Source organism: Sus scrofa, chromosome 13 (genome assembly GCF_054392235.1).
Source record: "Sus scrofa isolate SSC_HxYL_T2T_F1_AM1 chromosome 13, Sscrofa_HxYL_maternal_Yorkshire_Landrace_v2.0, whole genome shotgun sequence".
Lineage (NCBI taxonomy): Eukaryota > Metazoa > Chordata > Mammalia > Artiodactyla > Suidae > Sus > Sus scrofa.
The window spans coordinates 124366476-124390373 of NC_139395.1; the positions used below are offsets into that span (position 1 = coordinate 124366476).

Genomic DNA, 23898 nt, shown 5'->3' on the forward strand with positions numbered 1-23898 from the left:
GTGATAAGCGCAAACCATCAAAACCAGACTTTATTGTATAAGGAATTGAGTTAGTTTGAAGCTATCTGCACAAAGCCAAAAATCCTAAAACTTCAGATCATTTCTATTTTAAATTGTATCTTCCAGTCTGCATCCAAATGTTTGGCATCATGGACACAGAGTCCAAGATTTTGATCTAAATTTAAAATAACTCAAAACGTATCCAGGGATTTTTGTCTTAAAACGCTTTTATGAGGATTCTTATTTTGGTGCATTCTGGCACTTTCTGGAATGGCAGCCTTAGGAGAATAAAGTTCAAAGCAGAGAGTTATGGCTTCATACCGTTTAATGCTATGCAAAATTTTGAATATTCTACTTGCCTATGGGGAAAAATCCCAGAACAATGATAGAGTGTGGAAATCAAACAACACTAGAAAAAGAAAATGTTTGGTAGAAATGTACAAACCGTCAGTTTTGAACTTAACACATTCTCAGGAGGCTTCCTTTTATGTCAGGGCTTTGGAAAGATCAGTTTATATCCATTTTGAGACCCATAGAAGGACAGCAGCACATCAAGGCCAACATGTAATGGTATTTATGAGAAATATTGTCAGGTAAATGAAATCAAATGGAGACTTTTGGATTTTATGTTGTAACTATGTAGTCTCAGGGGAGGCCATTTTTGAGTTTGTTTATTATTCTTTGATTTGGCTAAACTTAAAGTCTTTAGGAATGAACTAAAAGGTAAATAACAATTCACAGAAACCACTGAGATGGTCAGAACATAGAATCAGGAGACATGTAAATACTGGGAGCATGGCAGGGTCATTCAGAATTGCCATCAGCATGTTGTGGATATTCTCTTTCCCTCCAGAGGGCTGAAAAAGTTTGAGCAGTAGCTCTATCTTCTTTCTTAAAAATAATGTAGCACATCTTATCTCTTAAAGCAATCAGCACAAATGCCAAGTGATGCCTGTTCAAGCAGACTTTCAAAGACAGCACGCACTATTGACACAAAGAGCTCTTTAACATTTCAAGAACACAGTGACGTGAACTGGGACACATACTAGTAGGGAAAAACATTTTTGTTTTTAACTTCATGGAATGTGAGGTCAGACTTCAGCCACTTCCTCATCTGGCAATGGACAAAACCAAAATGGCTCTGGCTTGCATTTCACATCTCTTTCTAATCTACTGCACAGGAGGCACCAGAGACACCAATTACCGATAAGTCACAATAGCAGACAGAAAACTGTTAGTAGATCTTGGCAACCAGGAATTAAGATGCTTTCAGGAAATGTGTACTCCATGCGATGTATGTAAGTGTATCTTGGAAAGCAATGTCAAAGTGTTAGAAAAATGGAGTCCCTGTTTGAGTGGCCTTGTGGGATGTCACCTGTGTCTTAAACTGTGCTGTTGAAATAACTCTACGTCTTCTTGAAGCACTGTTTGGAAGTCTTCAAGGAAAATGAGATCTATCTAGAGTCATTAGATTCTATGTGGAACCTAGGGCAAGCTGTCCATCACTTACACTGTACACAGGACAGTGGTCTGAATAGTCACTGGCATGGGGCGGGGGACGCTCACCATTTAAAGGCTATCTGTTCTCACCACCCACTGCATAGAGGAAGCCTTGGTGCAGTGTCCCCGACTACCACCCAGCAATGACGGTCACCCAAAAGACACTGGCCCATGACAATGGTCTGGGCAGCCATGGTGGATTTTACTACGATTCTCAATTTAGAGAAGCAAGGATTGAAAAGATCTAGTGAAACTTACTTTAGGGGAAGACTCAGTTTCTCTTTGTGTAGAAGTCTTAATAAAAATTTCTTTATCTTTTGAAACTAGTTAGCTTCAGGTTTTAGTTTAAGTTTCCCTGTAGGATTTTCTCTCTAGAACTGGCTCATTTTATTTTTAAGATGATATTAAGATGGATGAAAAACACAACCACCCCTACGCCCCCACCAAAAAAAGAATTAAAGCAAACCAAAAAGTTGGGAACTGTCATGAGCCATAAGAACAGCTATTCCGAAATATTCTGCATGACCTAGGACTCAGTACATCAGGGCTAGGGCTTGTCCTGATGGAGGAAAATGTATTTTTGGAGATAAAAGCTACAAGGAATTCTTTAGAAATCTTTTAAGGAGCACAGATTTGTGGAGGCCCTTTTAAATTTGGTTTTGCCTTGTACTCTGTGTAAAATATCTGTACAAAAATATAAAAGGCATGGCTTGATGTTTAACGTCTGTGTTTTATTGTTGTTGGCACCAGAAAAGCTCATGTTCTATGTTATGTCACTGTACATACTGTAAACAAGACTGCATTAATATTGTTTTCTTATGTTTTTTTGTTCCAATGAATCTAGGTTTTAAAAAATACATTCACAAACTACCTTATGTTTAAACACAATGATTCCCTTTTATTTCTTAACTGTACCCCAAATCCCACAATAAAAAAATCACTTAAAGCTGTGTGTTTCAAACTTATCACTTAGAAATAAAAACAAAACAAAACATACAAACAAAGATCAGTTTGCAACATAATTTAAAGAAGCTTCTGGTTTAAAATACCACAGCAGCAATATAAAGAGCTGATGGCAATCACATTCAGGGATGAGACCCAAATCAATATATCTTGTCCGTGTCAGCATCCAATTACAGTAGTTGTTAAATTCAATCCAAAACGTTATTGCTGAATTTGTTGGATGGAATTTGCAAAGATAGCATTGTTCAGCAGCAGAACCTTCTCAGTAAAAATGAGAACAGGAGGATTTCATTGCTTTTGAGAGCTAAAGGGACCACAATGAGGACATCTTGGTGATCACCTCAAGATAATCCTCAGTTCCATTCCTGTGTTACCTGCTTGAAATAAATGCAAATGACAATCACCTTTACGGGAGGCAGGATCATCTACCTCTGAAACTAGAATATGTTCCCTTTCCTGTCCACCCTTGCCCAAACCACCAGACTGAAATGGCTCCATTTTCCTAATGTGTATTTCGTTCTCATTAATAGTACATCAGCTGCTCATGGATTTAGGCAAAATCAGTAGGATCATAGATTTTTAAAATATGCTTACAGTAATTGTTTTCTCCAGAAACAAGCCACATTAGTTTTGTTGTTGTTTGATTACTTTTCTCCAATTTTTCAAGAAGGATAATTTGGTCAACTACTGTTTTATTTTAAAATTATTGAATTCACCTGAGATTGCCAGTTGAGCTCTCTATATGTCTCCTGGAGATAACACTGCTGTGATGAACAGTAAAACAAAACAAACAAAACGAGGTAGGTTAAAACAGGAAGCGCAACACAGATATTGTTTTGCAACACCTTGATACCACAGGCGGCCATGCTTGTAGCTTTGGAAAAAAAAATCCCAGACAGTCACATAAAAGTTCGAATCATCCGTTTAAGAGTTTATAAGGACACGAGTCAACCTGAACTAAATACATACATATCTCTGCACAAATATTGTTTACCGTATGTTGGGTAATTTGGAGGAAGGTAAAATGATTAGGGTCTCAGAATTTTGGCCAAAGCCTTGCTTTCAACTTCTATAAAATCTGAACCAGTGATGCCTGCTGGGTCTCAGGCAGGCTTAGTAGTCTAGTCCCTTCTCTCACCAACCCAGAGAGAACACAGGCAGCTCAGAAACATTTATTATTATTATTTTTTCAGTCACAGTTTTCATCTGGAGAAAGTGGCACCTTCAGGAGAAAGCTGGGAATGACCAGAGCCTGGTTGTCATTTATTCCCCAATTCCCGAAAAGAACTCAACAGGCTTAACTCCCAACAAAGCCTGAACAGAGTGACTTCTTAGGTGGGGAGCTTTGTGCATTAAAAAAAAATATGTGTGTGTGTGTGTGTGTATACATTTTTAGCTTGTTTCCAGAAGCTCTTTCTGTCTGACCCCATCTGTCATCCCGCCTTTTGCCCTGAACTGTTGCATAATCACTGAGGGAATATCTTATTAGAGAGCCCCTCATCCACTGGAGCCAACTCAACTCAATGGCACTACTATCCCATTGTACAGGGCCATCTCAAATAGGGCCTGTCCCCACAAACGGTAGCTGATTTTATTAGTCTAAGGCTAGTAGTTTAGCCATTTAAAATCTATTTCCCAAAAGAGGGGAAAACTACTATTTTTCTTCTCTTTTAAAAATTCATTAGCAGTTGCTATCAAAAAGCAACCTTTTGGGTTGGTGAAGGCGGAAGTTCTGAAATCACCCCACTATGCAGTTATAGCCTTCAGTGTAAAGAGATAAGGTACATTTATTGTGCTGTCTCTCACCACTTGAAATTGGAAATTTTACAACATATCATATACTTAAACCTAGCAGGCAGACAGAATTAAAAACAGACATTTTTTCTCAGTATGCATTCTCTCCCCATTCTTACAAAGTAAGGGGGTAAAGAAAAAAAGTAACAAAACAAAACAATCCACCGTAACACAGCTTAATCATAAGAGCACACAATATTTGTTTCTATCCCTAACTCCGAAGGGCACATGGTCCATCTTTGTCCACAGACAACGCAGCATTCTTGGGGATCTCCTGGAAATTCCTGCCACCCTTTTCTCTCCTTCTCAACCAGGCTGCAACATTGAAAGATGGACTGTATTGGGACGGGTAGAGGGAGAGGAAAAGGGGAAAGCGGTATGTTCAACCAAGCCTTCTGATTCTGCCTCTAGACTGGCATAAGTCCACATGAGTTATGTTCTTTTAAATTAGAAATAACGCCATGAAGATAAGTGCCAAGTGCTCTTCTGTTACCAGTTCATCATGGAATTTCTGTTGAGGGTCATGAAAAACACTTGGCTACTTCCTCCAGATCGCACGGATGCAAAAAATACCTGTTTGAAATTAAAAAAAAGTTAGTTCAACTGCATGGTTTCTTTCCCTCTTTTCTTCAACCGTCCATCCATTTTCTCTCACATGTTCTATCCTTGCCATGTGTCAGCATTTAAGACTCAAGGGCAGGTGTTTATAAAGTGCCTTTTAATACAGTGCATCCTCTGCCTTTATTCCTATAGTGGTTGCTATTACTTATCATGGTATTGGCCTTCAGGGACCCAGAAGGGGCTATATCTTGATTTGGAGCAACCCTTTGGGGGTTCACATTTTACAAGGGAGTTTCCTACTGGGAAAATATGCTGGATTTCTGGTCTAGGATACAACAGGTCCTTTGTTAATTTTTGGAAAACCGCAGGGGCTCTCCTTTGCTCTCTCATTATGACAAGAGGGCGGACCTTGGGAATGAAGAGAATCCTGTCGACTTCACAAAGTCAAGGGGGAACGTGGGGGCTTACTGACTATGATACAACTTTGGTTATAAATTTTTAAAATAAAAAAAGTAGTTCTGGTTAGCTACGGTAAGGTGTTTAATGTCTATTCACTTTGGCATTTCAAGAGTTAACTTGTAGCTTCTCTGCTGATGAAGCATAGCCTAGCCCAAAGGAGATCACAGCATTAATGAGAAGAATCACAGTCCATTAAGTCTGGGTCTGCTAAATCATTTTATCAAACAGATGAGAGCAGTGAGCAAAATTTGGGGTACTGCTTGCTTGAGGTGAACATCAATGAACCACTGCCCTAGGAAAATAACATTCTGGGCTGTGGCCTAGCCCTTCAGTCAGCCAGCACCAAACTTTGGTCCAAGGCATTTACTTTTATCACTAGTATAAAGTCTCTGCTACCTCATTTCCACAACTTCTTCAGAAGAATGTTCTCTCCCAACAATTTAGGAAGTTCTGTGGAAATTCTTGTCATTCAACTAATGCTACATATGTAAGTAAAGCTACTGTTAGGGTCAATGAATTAAAATGGGGAAGGAAGCACAGGGGACCCATGGAAACACAATGAAGGAAAGAAAGGGCTGCTGTTCTCTCTGGGTTCTGCGTGCCCTGGCTCTAAACCTTGGACCCTGGATATTGGTGTGGTCCCAGCCTGCTCATGAGGGTGTGGACATGGTGTGGAGTAAGCTTTCTGGGATGGGTCTTCAATGAACTGGAATGTGGGGGTCCATGCTCAGATCACTCCTAGTCTTATGATCCCCAGAGACTAGATGGTAGCTGGAGTTTTACTTGGGGTCACTTCTGTTTACTAACATCCTCTGATAAGACCCTGGAACCCTCCTTGCCACGCTCAGCTGTTGTCCACCCAGACCACACCAGGTCAGAGTAGCTGGCTATTCCGGGATTGGACTAAGACTAGCCTGGCTTCTGAGGAATGGGCGTGGGCTAAGAGATGGACATCTGTTTAACCCATCACATTCTTTTCTATAGAGGTTTGTGTCTGCTGTTCTGGGGACAACATTTCTAGGTTGGCCATAGTCACAAAAGATGAATCCACAAATACAGTACAGTTTAGCTACTAAAAAGTCTGGGTTAGTCTACAGGGAGGGCAAGGGAGAAGCACTGCTGCAGAATTCCCTTCTGGGCGACTGATCATGCCAGATGGACACTGCCAATTTCACTGGAAAACAGTCCCCCTACAACACTTCTGAAGAAACATGGCTGGAATGACACAGGACATGGCACTAGTTGAGTTTGTGATTTTCATTCTTTGAGGAATGGGCGACACTCTCAAAAAAGTTTATATTTCTATATGTCAAATGTTTTACATTGAAAGTTGAATATAATGTGATGGATTAGGTCCCAATAGTGATTTTGTGAAAAGTCTAAAAGTGGACTACACGTTGACCCACTGTGAGGTGATTAATGATGGGCCAACTCTTCTAAGTGCTTAGGAGAATTTAGGGTATCTGCTGAGTCATTTTAAGGCCTGCAGGCCACAAAAGTTACTAAGAGTTTACAAGAAAGTTTTAGATGTTTTCATGTCTTTTTTGATGTGTGAATAACATATTTTGAGGGTTCACATGAATCAAACCAAATAATGCCATTTTAAGATAATATTGATTGCTTAACACAGATGTGATTCAAATCAGTATAAAGGAAAATGAAGGTTTCACAGGTACCTGGTGGTCTCTTAAAATGCAAACACTAATGCAAATGTTGAAACGGATTTACCTTATCATTTCTTTCACATAGAAACTTTAACCTTTGAGCTCGCTTATGCATAAATACTCCATCCAAATGTCCTGTTTCCACTGACCGGATCTCAATAGCTTTCTCGCCCCAGCCCATTATCTGATTGGAATGAATGTAGGCTGTCAAAAGGAATTTCCAAAACTGCATTAAAAACATTAGATGGGCAATAACTCACAGCATCTGTTCACATCTTAACCACAAAAATGACAAACGACTTGAGATAAACAGACAAAGCAAGTCTTACAAGTGTTATTCACAGACTTTTTTTTTTTTTTGTGGAATCAAATGGTTGTTTCACATTTCTTGACTTTCGTTTCATTTGGGGGGTGTAACTGCTGAAGGAGATAAGGAATGGTTAACCTACCCACAGACGTGGGCATTTCTCCCCATTGGAGCACCACATCCTTAGTTATCCGGCCGTAGGTGTTTACATACACCCCCTCATCCTCATAGCAAACAAGCATTTCCATTCCATCTGTTTTAGGCAAGATGACAATGGCATGAGGAGTGATATTGCCCTGAATCTAGAAGACAAAGAAAGGCCAGACATTATTCTTTTTAAAAATAAGACAGACTCTTGACTGTTAATCTCTAAGAATTTCAAAAAATAAAAATTAAAAAAAAGGGGTTTTCCTTTTTCTTTTTCCAGTTGCACTATAGGGACTGACATTTTGCTTTGCTTAATTTAACTGCTGACCTTTCCAATACCCTGGTAAATACAAACTTAGGCCCTTGGTCAAGAATCCAATTTACCTCTTCTTGAAAGCAAAAAGGACAACTACCTAGCATCTGTCCTGTGTCAAAAGAGGGCCCTTTACATAGGTAACTTCTAGCCCTTAGAATAGCTCTCCATGCTCAATGTCTTTGTCTATAGATGAGACAGCTGCATCTCAGAGGGGTTATATAACTTGACCAAAGCTGATGATAGAATTGGGATTTGAGCACATTCTCATGAACACTGAATATCTTGTATTTTCTATCTACTTCCAAAAAAGATGAGGAGAATGCAAGCCAGGGGAATCTGATGGAGGTTGCCTAAGTGGGGCCCAAAGTTGGGACCAAAACAGGCTATGAACACTCAACACAGATTGTTTATCTGGGTGCTAAATAAGAGGATAATCCAAATTAATGGCTTACTGAGAAAAAAAAAATTAAAAATTACCATTCATTAAAAAAAAAAAAACACATACTGTTCAAATAAATGTAGATTGACTTGTTCAAGAAAGAGAGACAGGGTGTTGCTCTGATCCCCTGGTTGAGAATGTCATGGTAGTGCAACAGGTGCTTGGTGGACATGAATGAGGACAATCACCACGATGGCCCTGTCTCCTCACCAAGAGTCCTCTGTGCACACAGACACACACGCACACGCACACACACACACACGTGTGCACACACATGGCAGCATGAAAAGCTGTGATGCAGCAATGATGACATGTGTCATGCACTAAAACCACTTCTTTTCAATTGTTGTACTTCTTTGGAGTAAAGTCTTTAAACTCCCAATATACCAAACAGCAACAGATTGGGTTTCTACCCTAAGTTAGCCTTGGGATTACATATATATAGGAAACAGAATTTACACTGCATTCATCCTACTGCATGAAACAGGGTAGCATTTCCCTTAAAAGTCATGTTTTAAGCAATGTGTCAGTATAGTGATATTAATACTACACTTTGCAGGGCCCTGTGCCAAGTACTTTAGATGTTTCACCTCATTAAATACTGATAATAACCCTGTATGATGGGTCCTTTTAGCCCCATTTTATAGATGTGAAAGATGAGGAATGGAAAGGCTGCCTAATGCATCCATTATTGCAAAGCAAAAACATGCTAGAGCCTGAGTATGTGCTCTGGTTTGATTCCACCACATCAAATTGTAAAGAGGAACACAAATAGCAAGAAAAGGACAACTGGCCTTCTCTCACATAAAATGAACCTATTTCCTTCAAAAACTGAAACTAGGAGCTCATCTATTGTGCTCTTGCTTAAAAAACAGAATGCTACCCTTGCATAAAAACATGATATGCATTTTAGTGTAAAATCCAATGAGACAAAATGTCCAGCTAATAGCAAATAAGTGCTATTATGCGTTACTCAGTTTTAAGCAGCCTTAACGAATTAAATTTACATGTTTTATTTATTAACAGCATCATCTATTTAGTGAAGGCTGAAAGTCCATCTGCTTTACTGATTAGTCAAAGTTAGCATGAGTTCCACTAAACAGGTGCTGAAACAAATCTGTACATGCAGGTTGTTGTAGAGTGCCTTGACAGTCCGCTTCCAGGAACTTACATGAGATGGTATGTAGATATCATAAGAGTTTCCTGAATCAACATCAATTACATGGAAACCAGTATGCGAACCAAAAATAACCTTTAATCTTTGACCTTCTTCTACTGTGAGATCAACAAGCAGTGGCTTGTGCTGGAGATCTGCAAAAGACTAAAAATCACCACATGAGTGTTCACATCATTCAAAGAAGTTATCTTAATAATTTTTTCCTTGAGCTATTTCCTATGGAAGTTCATGTCTAATTTTCTTAAACCGAAAGGCTAGGAAATCTTTCCCCTTCCTTCCTCCCTCCCTCCCTTCCCCTTTCTCTCTTTCTTCCTCTTTCTTTCTTCCTTTCTTCCTTCCTTCCTTCCTTCCTTTCTTTCTTTCTTTCTTTCTTTCTTTCTTTCTTTCTTTCTTTCTTTCTTTCTTTCTTTCTTTCTTTCTTCTTTCTTTCTTTCTTTCTTTCTTTCTTTCTTTCTTTCTTTCTTTCTTTCTTTCTTCTTTTTCTTTCTTTCTCTTTCTTCCCTCCCTTCCTCCTTTCCTTCCTCCCTTTCTTTCCTTTTTTCTTTTCTTTTCTTTCTCTTTCTTTCAAGGATAATTGATTTACAATGTTGTCCCAATTTCTGATGTACAGCAAAGGGACCCAGACAAACATATACATACACATTCTTTTACTTATATTATATTTCTTTCAGTATTAGGTTTATCTCTATGCTGGCTCTAGGAGGAAGAGCTTGGCACCCCTTTCTCTACCCCTTGTCCTCCAGGGCAGAGAAGATGGTCTACAGTTGCCACTTCATCGTTTATGAAACACCTGTGCCTGGGTGCTGCTGTTTTTTTCCTCTTTATTTCTGGCCTTTTCTCTAAGAAGAAGGTCCAGTCACTTCTCTGGGTCCCTCCTTCCCAATGACAGCCAGGTCTGTGCAGAGACAGCCTGGGTGGGCAGCGGGCTGGCTCTGTGCTAAGCCTGTTCAGGATTAACAGGCACATACTCTCGTTCTGACCATCCTTCAGTGAGCGAGTGCATCAGATTGACACTTTCTCCAATTTGGGCCATAGCGAAGGATGGTGGGGGGTGGGCACATCTCAAGACTCATGGTTTACACTGGCTAGCTGGGTTTAACTAGCAAGGAAAAAAAGAGCTTCAGCTGTGTTTATTGTAGTTCTGTGTATTAGAACCCAGAGTCTAAGCCCTAGCTAGCTGTTTTCTTTTGCCATTATTTAATCCACACTCTCCCTGTATTGACCTTCAAGTCTGGGAGAGTCTTTGTGAAACCACAGGTGCCTCAGCTATGATGCCATGGCCACCTAACAGACCCCTCCCTCTTCATGTTACAATGATGCTAACATCCTTCCCAAGTATGGGAGGTTCGAGGTTCATCTCCTTGTCCCAAGGCAGGGCTTGACACCCTGCCAGCTCCAGTCTTTCCTGTTCAAGTCCTTGCCTTTGCTCGTCCCTCTTTCCAGGCTGGGCAAGGTTTGCTGAACAAAGCATTTTGCACTCAACTGTTCACTTTGGCTAGTGAACGGATGGCGGTAACTTCAGAACTGGAACGGGGTCTTGATTGAAAAGCTTTGGCGAAGACAGATTTTGGCAGAACAGCAGCACCACTTCAGTTTTCAGGAGCCAGGCCTTAAGTGTTATTACTAACCCAAGCATCCCCCCAATTTTTCTCCATAAGCAGGGTTATGGAGGGGAGCCCATTTCCATGGATGAACCTATCTTCCTGAGCACATCACAGATGAGCTCCTTGTGCTAAGAACAAGATTGAAGTGGGGTGATTCAGCCTTGATGAGGGCCACATAATGTTCCCAAGGCAGCTTCTGCCCTCACATGGCATTAAGAAAGAATACATAATGGGTCAAAGAAAGGCAACAGTCATAAAGGTAGGGAGAAAAAGGGGGGGCCATGGAGATTTTATAAGGAGAGAGATGTAGGCAGAAAGAAAGAATGAACAGAAGATAAATTCACACTGGCTCTGGACAGACTGTATAGCTTTGAAAAACATCAGGGTGCCTGTAAATACTGGTCCTTCTGGCATTTGGGGGTCAACTTTCATGAGCTGGAGTCAACAGGACCAGCATATCCCAATCTTAATTCTGTTGAAGCTCATGAGTGATCAAGCCAGCCATGGTGGGTACAGACTTAGATAAGATAAAAAATGAAAAAGTGTCAAAATTGAAGGATGCAGAGAAATCAGGCCAGTTCTATACGTGATTACATTTAGTATTCATTTTAGAGCAGTCCAATAAGCAATGGGGATATAGGAACATCAAGTGAGTTTTAGGGACTTGACCCAAAAGGCTTAAGAGGATTATAAGATTTAGAGACTCAGTTCAACTTTGAGATTCAGTGCTGCTGTTGGTCTGCCTTTTTCAGACGAAATATCAGACAGTGACCTAGTTGGGTGGCTGTCAATGAATTTCATTGCCTAAGATCACAATGAATGGTTTGCCTGGTAACCATTCCATACTAAATCTCACTTTGAAATGACGATGCATAGACCTGAAATGGAGGAGAGGGTACCCAGATTTTAATTTCACCAGCTCAATACCATTTACTAATACCTAGTCGTTGCAAACAAATATGAGTTCCCACATTTTTTTTTGGCCTTGCCTGTGGCATGTGGAAATTCCCAGGCCAGGGATTGAACCTGAGCCATAGCAGTGACAATGTCAGATCCTAACTGCTAGACCACTACGGAACTCCTGAGTTCCTACACTTTTAAGGAGGTTTATTATACATAGAAAAATTGGTGCTAGTCTATGTGAAAGATGGATCACTGTTAACTGGTGGGAACCTAAACTAAAAAATAGGACCTTGTTAGGAAATCACATGCCTGCTTACCTTAAATGCCATGAACTTATGATAAGGTTTAGGAGCCCAAGCATATATCTCCACAGCATTCTTTAAGGCAATCACCAAGAATTTGATCCTTTCATATTTAACTGTAACAGAAAAAGTATTAATTAAGAAATGTTTATTCAAAAAATGTTTTTATGGCCACATCTGCAGCATATGGAAGTTCCCAGGCTAGGGGTCGAATCAGAGCTGCAGCTGCTGGCCTATGCCAATGCCAGATCTGAGCTGTATCTGCAACCTACACTGCAGCTCATGGCAACGCCAGATCCACTGAGTGAGGCCACGGATTGAACCCACATCCTCATGGATGCTAGTCGGGTTTGTTACCTCTGATCCACAATAGGAACTCCCTATTCAAATTTTTGTATTAACAGAGATGTAAATCACTATATATGCATATACATGATTGTCTTTAACTACTAGATATAGATGTGAATTATTCATTGTAAGAAGACTCTGTATAAATATCCTTCATGTTTTCTAGCCTAGCTTTTGTGGTGTTTTTGGCTGCTCTGTGGCATATGGAGCTCCTGGGCCAAGGATCAGATCTGATCTGTAGCCACAAACTAAGCTACAGCTGTGGCAACACCAGATCATTAACCCACTGTGCCCGGTCAGGGATTGAACCTTGTCCCAGTGCTCCCAAGACACTGCTGATCCCATTGTGCCATAGCGGGAGCTTTCCTTACCTAGCTTTTATGTTCACCCACATATATGTAGCTGAGAGCTGGTAAGACAAGATGGTAGAAAAACCAACAAATGGGTAGAGACACAATGGCTTTCATTTGCTTTTATTCAAATTTGGATTCCAGTTATCAGGAATTTAAAAAGGACCAGTGCCCTTAATGTGAGACCCCAGACAGACCTCTTTCCCTGCTATGTGAAGTTGTAACAAAAAGACAACTGTCTGTGAACCAGGGTGGGGGCTGTCACCAGACACTGAATCTACCAGCGCCTTAACCCTGCACTTCCCAGCCTCCAGAACTGTGAAAAATCAATTCCTGTTGTTTATAAGCTACCTGGTCCATGACATTCAGTTACAGCAGTTCGAACAGACCAAGACAGTTTTTTTGTTTTTGTTTTTTATTTTCCCACTGTACAGCAAGGGGGTCAGGTTATCCTTACATGTATACATTACAATTACATTTTCTCCCCCACCCTTTCTTCTGTTGCAACATGAGTATCTAGACAAAGTTCTCAATGCTATTCAGCAGGATCTCCTTGTAAATCTATTCTAAGTAGGATTTACTCTTATAATCATCTCTCTCTAGTTCTCTCTTTCAAACATACACATTTCTTCCTCTCCCGCACCTCCAATACAGTTACATGTAACATTTTTGGTTAAGTCAATGTCCTGTGTTTAAATTATTATTGTTCATAGATGAGTCACACAGTATACCATTACTATATTGTCTTTCTTGTTTTCTCCATTTTTCACTTCCTTATTTTCTATGTATCTATCTCTAAGTACATGCAAACTTTGTTAGTGCTCTAAACGCCTTTAATGCAGTCAAATACAGCAGGTAATCCTTTAGTAACATTTTCTTTTCCTTGGAGGTTCCTCTTCTGGAACCCTCCATGATACTCTGCCTGGATTTATTTATTTATTTTTTTCTCTTTCTCTACACCCACACCCACACCCTAGAGGTTATGCTTCTCTGAAGAACCCTGACTAATACAGATGGATTATAAAACACTGAGTGAAAATAATTTTTCTTTTAGAATACTGGAGGATCCTTTGTCTTCTAATCCTCTAGTGTTGCTGCTGAGTGCTAGGCCACCTAATTCTGGGGCTTCCATATGTAATTGTAAACTGTTTATCTATTTATTTATAATTTGGAAGATTTAAGAATGTTCTCCTTTCCTGGGTACTGAACTATGTGTTGCTATTTTCTTGTGAGTCTTTTTTCATTTTCTTTGAATATTTTAATTTGAGATTTTGAGATTTTAGTTGTAGAAACTTCTTAATTCTCTTTCTTTGATACTTTCTTCCCCTCTCATTTCTTAATTTCCCTTTTTGCAAAAATTCCCATAACTTAGATTTTGAACCATTTGGACTGGATCTTTTATTTTCTTACCTTTTCTCTCCTGTTTCTTTTCATTCTATTCTCTAGGACATCTCTCATCATTATCTTCCAACCGTTCTATTTCATTTTTTATTCCTGCCAATGTATTTTAATTTCCAAGATTTTTTCCTAGTCTCTGAATGACCTCCTCCAACTCTGCTCCATCCCCCCCCCTTTTTTTTTAAATAACTCCTATTCTTGGAGTTCCTGTTGTGGCTCAGTGGTAACAAATCCGACTAGTATCCATGAGAATGTGGGTTCGATCCCTGGCCTCGCTCGGTGGGTTAAGGATCTGGCGTTGCTGTGAGCTGTGGTGTAGGTCGCAGACATAGCTCAGATCTGGCATTGCTGTGGCTGTGGTGTAGGCTGGCAGCTACAGCTCTGATTTGATTCCTAGCTTGGGAACTTCCATATGCCATGGGTGCGTCCTTAAAAAGACACACAAAAATAAAATGAATAAAATAAAATAAAATAACCCCTATTCTTCTTTTAAGGAAATGGTATTTCTAAACTCTTAAAGTTTCTTTCTAAAAAACTTTGTTCCCCTCCTTATTATCCTTTCATTCAGAGAATGAAAAAAGAATCACAAGAAAACAGCAACACATACTTTTTGTTTAAGTTTCCTTTCTATTAGTAGATTTCCCCGCTGTCCGATATAGGTGGGCTTATGATTACTAGGCTTCCATTTAAGGTGGTCAGGTGCTTTTATCATGGCATTTCAAATATTACTATCTGAACATATTTTCTTTCTGGCTGTTTAGTTTCTCAAAAGACAATCTTTCAATCTCTTGCTTGGGAGTATAAGTATGGCTATTTTGGGACCTAAACAAGGGAAGAAAGGATGTGTGTGTGTGTGTGTGTGTGTGTGTGTGTGTAACCTCATAATTCAGGACTCCTCACCCCCAGACTGGCTGTGCCAGCCTTTCATCTTTTGTTGCAGTCAGGGGAGGTGGCCGCCTGAGTTCTGGAGGGTTTGCTGTTCATCAACTTTCCAGCTATCTTCCCTTCTTCAGTCCCACCCTCCATCTCCACCTCTGATACCTCGGGAGCCTCAGGTCCTCAGCTTCTCTGGGTTTTGTTGAGTGACTGGATTGATTTTGATGACTTTCCTCACTGCAGACTTAGAATTCAGCATTTCTTGGTCAGCTGGGTCTATTTCTAGTTAGCTAACTACTCTTGTCCAATTGTGCTGACATCTCTTGCTTGGTTTCTCTTCTGGCCCTTTTATTCCTTCACTGTCATTTTAATGGGTCTCTGAGAAGAAGTTCAAGCTGGGGCTCAGGACTTTATTCTGAAAGCACTCTTTGAACTTCATCAGTCTGACTTTTTTTGAAATAATACAAGTATACTTAAGGTTCTAGAGTGCCTTAAACCAGTCACAAATGCATCAACAATATCTGACAGAAAAAAACAAAACAAAACAAATGAAACTTAACCAAATAATCTGGATTGAGTGAACAGTTCCATGTCTTGAGACTTACCAACTTTGTAATGTATACAGCCTTCCAAGTCCCCAACCGTGATCCAGCCTTGTTTCTTTTCGACTTCTGGGTCATTGTGGAGTATTCTGTTTCTTAACCATGAAAGATAGTAAACACGTAGCTTATTCTTCTTTCCTGTTGAAATAATAGAGCTTTAATTTTCAAGGCCCTGAGACAGCTCTTTCCCTCAGTCCTTCCCCAGCTCCATTATATTTTATTAACTTACTTTTATTAACAATTATGTGTGTGTACATTTGAAGGCACAAAGAACCAGTATCCCCAGCATCAAAGTAATGTCTCTGCCAGGACTGACGATTAAAACAGTCCAAGTGTTTTGGACCAGTCACTATTTTATAAAGTGTCTTTACCTTCAGCTGCTCTTACTCTCTCCTCCCAATGCAAAGGGCAGTGTCTGCTGAACTCAGCAAGACCCAATACTCTAACGGGATGGTCGATTAGCATTCCAATACAGTCTAGTTAGATCTACAAGGAAGGTGTGGACAACTGGATATTTCAGCATACTTGTCATGTCTGCCTTTCCCTCACCTTCTGACCAATAGCATATGTTAATGGAGAGCCTCTGTTACCCAACAAAAAGAAAAAGGAATTTTGTAAGGAGACAAGAGAAACAAATTCAGTGAAGGCAATCTGAGTGCAGAAAATATCCTTGGACACGTTTATCGTGCTGAGATTACTGAAAGGCATATTTAAAAAAATAAGAAAGGAGAAAAAGTTGTATACTTGGTTGGAGTTGCCATTTTGGCTCAGTGGGTTAAGAACCCAACATAGTATCCATGAGGATGCGAGTCTGATCCCTGGCCTTGCTTAGTGGGTTAAGGATCCGGCATTGCTGAAAGCTGCAGGGTGGGTCACAGATGCAGCTCGGATCTCAGGGTGCTGTGGCTGTGGCGTAGGCCGGCAGCTGCAGCTCCATTTCGACCCTTAGCCTGGGAACCTCCATGTGTCAGAGGTGTGGCTATTAAAAAGAAAGATGTGTACTTGGGGGGAAAAAATGTAAAAATTCCTTTGGTAAAAGATGGCAAAGTGATCCTGGAGTAAAGAATTCTTAGTATGAGGAGTTCTCATCATGGCACAGTGGAAACGAATCCAACTAGGAACCATGAGGTTGCAGGTTCGATCCCTGGCCTCAGTGGGTTAAAGATCTGGCATTGCTGTGAGCTGTGGTGTAGGTCGCAGATGTGGCTCGGATCCTGCATTGCTATGGCTGTGGCGTAGGCCGGAGGCTGCAGCTCTGCTTGGACCCCTAGCCTGGGAACCTCCATATGCCACGGGTGAGGCCTTAAAAAGCAAAAGCAAAAACAAAAACAAAAACAAAAAAAAAAAGGAAGAAAAGAATTCTTAGTATGATATGAAAACATCTTAAAAACATTAAGGAGTAAGTAAGGAGAAAAACTTAATATACGATCTAAGATTGTACAAATACCAGATAAGAACATGTCCCTTGGGGTGGCTTTTACCACGTGATCAGTAATTCAGGCCTGTGGGGTATACTTCTTGGGTCCTTATTTTCCTTTGATTTCTCTTAGGCATCAAAACATGTTTTATAAGTTGCAGATGTAATATACACCAGAAAAACAGATTCACTAAAGCACTGCACACTGGATTTGACAAGAGAGCACGTTTATAACTTAAATTAAGGGAACCCCTGTGCAGTTACTATTCTTTTATAACTGAAAGCACTGATTATGCATGGACCCCAACAGCTAAGGTGGGTGGGAGGAGGGTGGGGGTGCTTCCTTCTCTCTGGGCCAACACAGATCAGAGGGCAGTTCAAGAATCTTTGGCTCCTATTTCCATTTTCTTCTTTCCCTACCAACGTGCAGGAAACTGTTATACTTTTAAAAATGGGATCTGTCACTAACAACACAATGAGGCCTAACCATGAATTTTCTTCTATCATTTCCACTTTTGGTAGGTGACTGGCAGATATATTTGAATTGGTAGTGCAGCAATCAAGAAAGCATTAACCAGGATAAAGGACTACACTGAATTGAACTCGAATGATAGGACAAGAAGAATTTACTGGGTTCACCTTTATTTGGGGAGAATAAAAAGAGATGAAACCTCTGAGTATTCAGTGGAAAGGTCAAAGAAAGAGGGAACTGCAAATGAAGGCATTTTCTCAAAACAGAAATGCAGCTGTAGAGTTAAACTTTATTCAGGGTTCGATCCAGGTTCTTCTTTCCATTGGTAGGGAAAGAGGAAAACGGAAATAGGAGCCAAAGATTCTTGAACTGCCCTCTGATCTGTGTTGGCACAGAGGGGGTGAACTGCCCCCCCCGCCACCCCCCACCCCACCTTAGCTCGGTTTCTCTTTGTGAAACAATGGCTGGTTCTCAGGCATGGCTGCACAGTGGAAATGCCTCAGGTGCTATGAAAGCTTCTGAGACCTGGACCACAGGCCCTGAGATTCTGACCCGCTAGTCTGAGGCACATCCTGGATTTTGCACATCTCCTCATGGGGTTCTAATGCATGGGGGACAGTCAGTTTCATACTGGATGGGATGGGAGGGGAAGGGAAGAGAGGGTTGTTATTTATTAAATGCCTTCACACACCCCCCCCAAAAAAAACTTCCAGTAAACATGGACTCCTTCAGGTCACATTTTTAACTTGTCATTAATAAAGCCTTCACTTCTGTCTCCATCTTTTTTGAAGCTCTTTTGGGGAACCAGAAAGCTGCAGTGTAGCCATAATGATTCCTACATTCAAATCACCTTGCAGACTCAATCACTCAATGGGCCAGCTGCATTTACCAAGGTGTCAGTGAACTAGAAAGGAGCCCAGAGAAATTTCTGCTTACAAAACTCCTCACTCCCAGAAGCCTACTTTTTTATACTTGCATCTGAGAGTAGATGGCAGTGACCAGCATGTAGACACCTTAAAAAGATCCTTGCTGAGTCCCGGCAGAGCATTCGGGCCCTTAAGTGCACAGCCTTTGTGCTATGTCCTGATTCAGATTTCAGGCAGAGGTGAGAGACTTCCCTTTGAAGGTGAGAACCTCTAGAGTGACAAAACGTGGGTGATGTCACTCTGGCTCTGCTGCCGTAATTCAGCTCGCTGGGTGGGAAGGGCAGAGCTTGCTGTTCCTTCAGAAGCAAGGTGATTGCCTTTCCCACCTGCGCAGACCCGGAGGACTCGGCCATCCAGCGACGTACCTGATATTGTCACGAGGACATTCAGTCCCTCTAGCACATCCATCTGCTGAAACCGCCTCCGGTTGATCAGATTATAAACTTTGCCTTGCCCACTTCGGTCCAAAAGCATCAGGCCATTTTCGGTTCCCACCAGGAGATTTACACCTGCAAATTGAAGAAGCCCCCCAAGACTGACTCTTATGGGCTTTACTCTTCTACATCTAGGGTCCCCGTAAAAAACCTAAGAAACTCCCTTGCAAATATAAACTAACGGGCAAGCAGGCACTACAGTAGGGAGTGGAGAAGTAGAAACTCTGAGACAGTAATTAAATCACCATCCCTCTGGTAACGAAATTAGTTCTCTTTTATGAAGTGGCAGCAGCGTTCATTACAGGTAGCTCTGTACTACCTAGAATAGAATTTTTCTCAAGAGGGGCCTGAGGCACAGCTGTGAAGCTGACACAGTTTACCTTGATTCCTTTCCTGTAACACCCACCCTTTTCTTGGCTCTCTCTTTAAATCCTCCCGAGACTTCCCCAAGGTTCACCTCACTCCTATTCATGCAGTGATTTCCAGCCTACCCACCTTGGGCATAGATGCCCTCCTCCCATATCCTACAGGAGGAAAAGCCCTCCCTCCTCCTCACACCAAGGCTTAATTTGTGTCCTACACCCTTTGCTGGGGACATGATGAGCCAATTCAAGTGAAGGTGTTAAGGGCCTGAGGGTCAGGCAAATACTGACTGTGATTCTAGACCAGTCCACCTCCCATGCAGTTAATTCCTGTTACAAAAACTCCGGTAGGTAGGTAAGTGGTCTTGTCTGAATAGCTACGATCCTGAAGATTCATCCTTAGGCAAATGAGCACCCCGTGCACTCTCACCACACACACAGACGTGTACACATGCTGGGAGGTCGACTATACAATGGCCTATATTCACAAACAGGTAAATGTCCAACTTCTCTGGCTTATTGTACAACTTTCTTCTAAGTAACATGAAGGTCTGCTCTTTCAACCACATGTTCATAGAAACCATGACACATGTCTTTCAACCATCAAGTGTTTCAACCACAGGCTTGACCACATTTCCCATGAAATAGCTTCTAGGTTTCATGCTCGGCCCTGCTAACATCTCAAATGCGTTTGCCCTTGTAAAATGGTGGTGCCCTGAACTAGGCCTAGTGTGATATGTGGGTACAGATGGGCCATGTCCTCTCTTGATGTTTATGGTAACACAGACCAGGATTTTGATAGGCTCTCATCACACCTATCCTGAGTCTGAGGTCATCTCAAACCTGCAGATCTTTTTTATAAGAACTGCAGGTTGATGTTTTGAACTAAAATGGAAGACTCATCATTTGTCGCCCTTTTCAGGTTTTATCTTGCTACTCTTACTGGTATGGCTTTTGACAATTCACTGATAGATTCTGGGCTGCTTTTCTTCTACAAGGGGTCACATCCCCTTGTAGAATGTTGTATGCATCAGGGAGACAGAATGTGGAGCACATCACCTAGAGCTGGGCACACAGGGGTAGGTACTGAATGGTAGCTAGTCCTGTTGTTGGCTTTAGTCCATCACTATTACATGACAAGGTCATTCCGAGTCCCATTCTGTTATCCTGGGAATTAGGGTATTAGCTCTTTCTCCATATAATATTGTTTTCGAACTTTCCTGAGGTCAAGATGATCCCAAGTCTAACACCCAATTCAGTCAGCACCCTTCTGATGGTTAAGACCCATAGGCTTTTCACGTTTGAGGGTTAATTCATTAATGAACAGTAAAAAGCACCAACTCACCCCACAGAGCTGCACAAAGTATTTCTGAGTTGAATCGCTTCTTGTATTTTCTGATTTCTGGCGTGTCGCTATGAGGCCGAATGTTGGTTGGGTTTACGTTTACCACTGAAATCTTTCTTGCTTCATTTAGTTTGGCCTGTTCTTGCCTAAGAAGTTCGCTAGTAAACAGAGCTTTGAGAAAAAGAATCAGAGAAGTCAGTGGCATCTTAAAATAAAACCAATGGAGATATGGAGAAGGGGCTTCAAAAACATTATGATTTCTCCTTGTTTAGTGTGTGTTATAGAAAAGGCAAAGAAATTTTGAAACTATAGCTATTTTCTACTTTTTAGTAGAATAAAGTATAAGTCATTTGTAGAAGAGGTATTTTATACATTAGTAAAACAGGTTTATAGACACTACTTGGGTAGTTTAAGGAATTAATATTCATCTCATAAAATTAAATACCCCATCCCCATCTCCTGTAGTATATGCAGGAAAGATTTATTTTTTGAAATTCCACATTGTCAATTGACAAATCGGCCTGAGTTGAGTCTGATGATTAGTGAGTTGCAGATTTTTAGAAAGCAAGACACTCTTGTAAATTAGCCAGACTTTTGCGCTGGGATGCACACACCTAGAACTCAACACAATGCAACACGCATTTATTAAGTGTCTACTGCGTGCACGGCATTATACCCAGAAATTGCTTTTGAGAAATATGTGGTGAGTTTGGAGATCTCTGAGGAACAGCTTTTCCTAGGGCCCCTGGATACCTCTGGGTTCCTACCAGAATTGAAATAGAGATGGAAAAAAATAGAAAGAAATTTGTTTGAGAAATCCTACAACAATCATCATCATCATCACAATAAATCTTCCCATTAAGACAAAGCCTAAGCAATTAATGGTTTAATTATTGAACTAATGATTTTTCATCAAGTCATACTGGAAAGGAAAACCAAGCTATTTCTAAAACATTGGGGCTTTCTAGCTTACCTGCAGCTGATGATTCCTCATCCTCTTCATCTTCATCAGTGGGAGACGTCTGGTACACTCTGGGGTCCACGAAGGGGGTGAAAGAGGCTTTGGTGCTGCTCCCCATGCCATACTAATCAATAAACAACAAGAAGAAGAGCAGATAAGTATTGTAGCAACAACAATGCAACAGTACTTTGCTTGGGCTTTGAAATTAGTAGAGACTCTTGAAACCATCCAACTGTTTTCATGTTAACCTGCACATCAAACTGCTTCTCTCTCCAGCTTCCCTTGGTGCTGGATCCTCACTAACCATTGGCTCTTTGCAAGATTTCATGAATTATCTGACTGCAAAAGTTGCAGTGAGCAAATTCCATTATGGACTATGTGTGGCACTTTAATGCCAGGTAAGATGACTGTGGTAACATAGCCTATCTCTCTCTTGAAGGAAAAGCAATCTCCTATTGACCAAACTTTTTTTTTTCCTTTTTTTTGTTGGCCACACCCATGACATGTAGAAGATCCTGGGCAACTGCAGTGACAACACCAGATCCTTAATCTATTGAGCTACAAGAGAACTCCTTGATCAAATGGTTCTAAGAAAAGCTGACACAATTGCAGTAAACTAAGTAAGCATGTCTACCAGCAGCACTTCAACCTGAACACATGATCAACCAACGGCTCCCTCTTGGGTCCTCTGGGCCTTTCCACACTGGCCTGGTGATGCAGGTGAATTGGTGTTGGCCCAACAAGGTACCTAACTTTTCTGAGCCTTTTTAAGCCAAGAAACCTTAAAATCTGTAATTCAGGTACACTTTCATCCAGGGCTGGAAGAGTTTCCCTTCCCATGATAGTTTTCTTAAAGGGATACTTATATTTACATGCCCTGTCTGAAGATGTCATGAAGATACTAGGTTTGTAGATAATGCATTTGAGGGTTTACTTAAAAAATAATCTCAAGGGCTTGAACAGCAACATTAAGATATGGAATCAGAACTAGACTATGGAACAGTAAGTTATCAAGGCTTCATGTCAAGCTATTCCATGTTTGAGGTTTGCCATGGAGCTTCAACAACCAACTCCCAATTTTGTCTGTTATCTCCATTCTACTATACTCAGGTTGTTTTAATATCAAAAACAGATCTATACTCAAGAAGCATCTTTTTTGGGGGGATAAATGTCTTTACACTTTTATATTACGTATTTATTTTGCTTTTTAGGGCCACACCTGCAGCATATGGAGGTTCCCAGGCTAGGGGTCTAATCAGAGCTACAGCTGCCGGTCTACCACATAGCTACAGCAATGCCAGATCTGAGCCATGTCTGTGACCTACACCATGGCTCACAGCAATGCTGGATCCCTAACCTAGTGAATGAGGCCAGGGATCAAACCCACAATCTCAAGGTTCCTAGTCGGATTCGTTTCCACTGCATCATGACAAGAATTCCATTTTATTTATTTATTTTTGGTTGAGCTCACAGCTTGCAGAAGTTCCCAGCCAGGCACCAAACCTGTGCCATATCAGTGATCTCAGCCACAGCAGTGACAATGTTGGATCTTTAATCATTAGGCCACCAGAGAACCCCATAAGTTTGTATTTTTAATTTTTTTTTTTTTACCAGAAATAAAGCCAATATCCCTAGACACCTAAACATATTAGGAGAAAACCACAAAGGTTTAATCTGATTTAATTCAAGATTTCCCCTTCACCTTACGAAAACAGCGCCATTTCATCCTCTACAAGGTAGGACCCCCCTCCCAAACAGGGCACTTTCACATACATTCATATATTCTCTTCTTTGATCTGTGAAGGAAGTATGGCAAGTACTGACATTCCCACTTGGAGCTGGGAAAGCAGGAAAATTTGAAGCGGGGTCCAACTGCACAGAGTGCTCCTTGGTACCCACAGAGGTGGTCAGGCAGATAAGACCTGTCCACACTGCATGAAGCTGTAATAGGAAGCTCTGTATTCTTTCCCTTGGGGGCAAATGAAGCTCATCTGCTCTATAACTTTAGAATCCAAAGAGTACATCATAAAACTCAGTGTGTGAATAATACCAAAAACAGGAGCACACACTTCTTTTTTTTTCTTTTTAGGGCCACACCCACTGCATATGGAGGTTCCCAGGCTAGGAGTCCAAGCGGAGCTGCAGCTGCTGGCCTACACCACAGCCGCAGTAATGAGGATCTGAGCCCTGCGTCTGAGACCTACACCACAGCTCATGGCAACACTGGATCCTTAACCTACTGAGTGAGGCCAGGGATCGAACCCACAACCT

At 41.0% G+C, this 23898-nt stretch overlaps 1 protein-coding gene across 24 annotated transcripts in view; it reads right to left on the reverse strand.

The window, feature by feature from the left end:
- Positions 1–2210: 2210 nt before the first annotated feature.
- Positions 2211–23898, reverse strand: part of TNIK (TRAF2 and NCK interacting kinase) — a 405867-nt gene continuing 384179 nt past the window's right edge. For 13 of the 24 annotated variants that reach the window (XM_021071173.2, XM_084990278.1, XM_021071170.2 and 10 more), the window contains 9 exons: positions 21640–21751; positions 20667–20837; positions 18891–19034; positions 15714–15848; positions 12152–12252; positions 9322–9471; positions 7391–7550; positions 7006–7145; positions 2211–4830 (listed from right to left, as the gene is read on the reverse strand). In XM_021071173.2, the coding sequence (XP_020926832.1) occupies positions 4747–4830; positions 7006–7145; positions 7391–7550; positions 9322–9471; positions 12152–12252; positions 15714–15848; positions 18891–19034; positions 20667–20837; positions 21640–21751 (1197 nt within the window). In that variant the 3' untranslated portion in view covers positions 2211–4746. Of the gene's footprint in view, positions 4831–7005; positions 7146–7390; positions 7551–9321; positions 9472–12151; positions 12253–15713; positions 15849–18890; positions 19035–20666; positions 20838–21342; positions 21430–21639; positions 21752–23898 lie in introns of all 24 variants that reach the window. The other 11 variants (XM_084990277.1, XM_084990275.1, XM_084990269.1 and 8 more) reach the window with 1 other exon arrangement.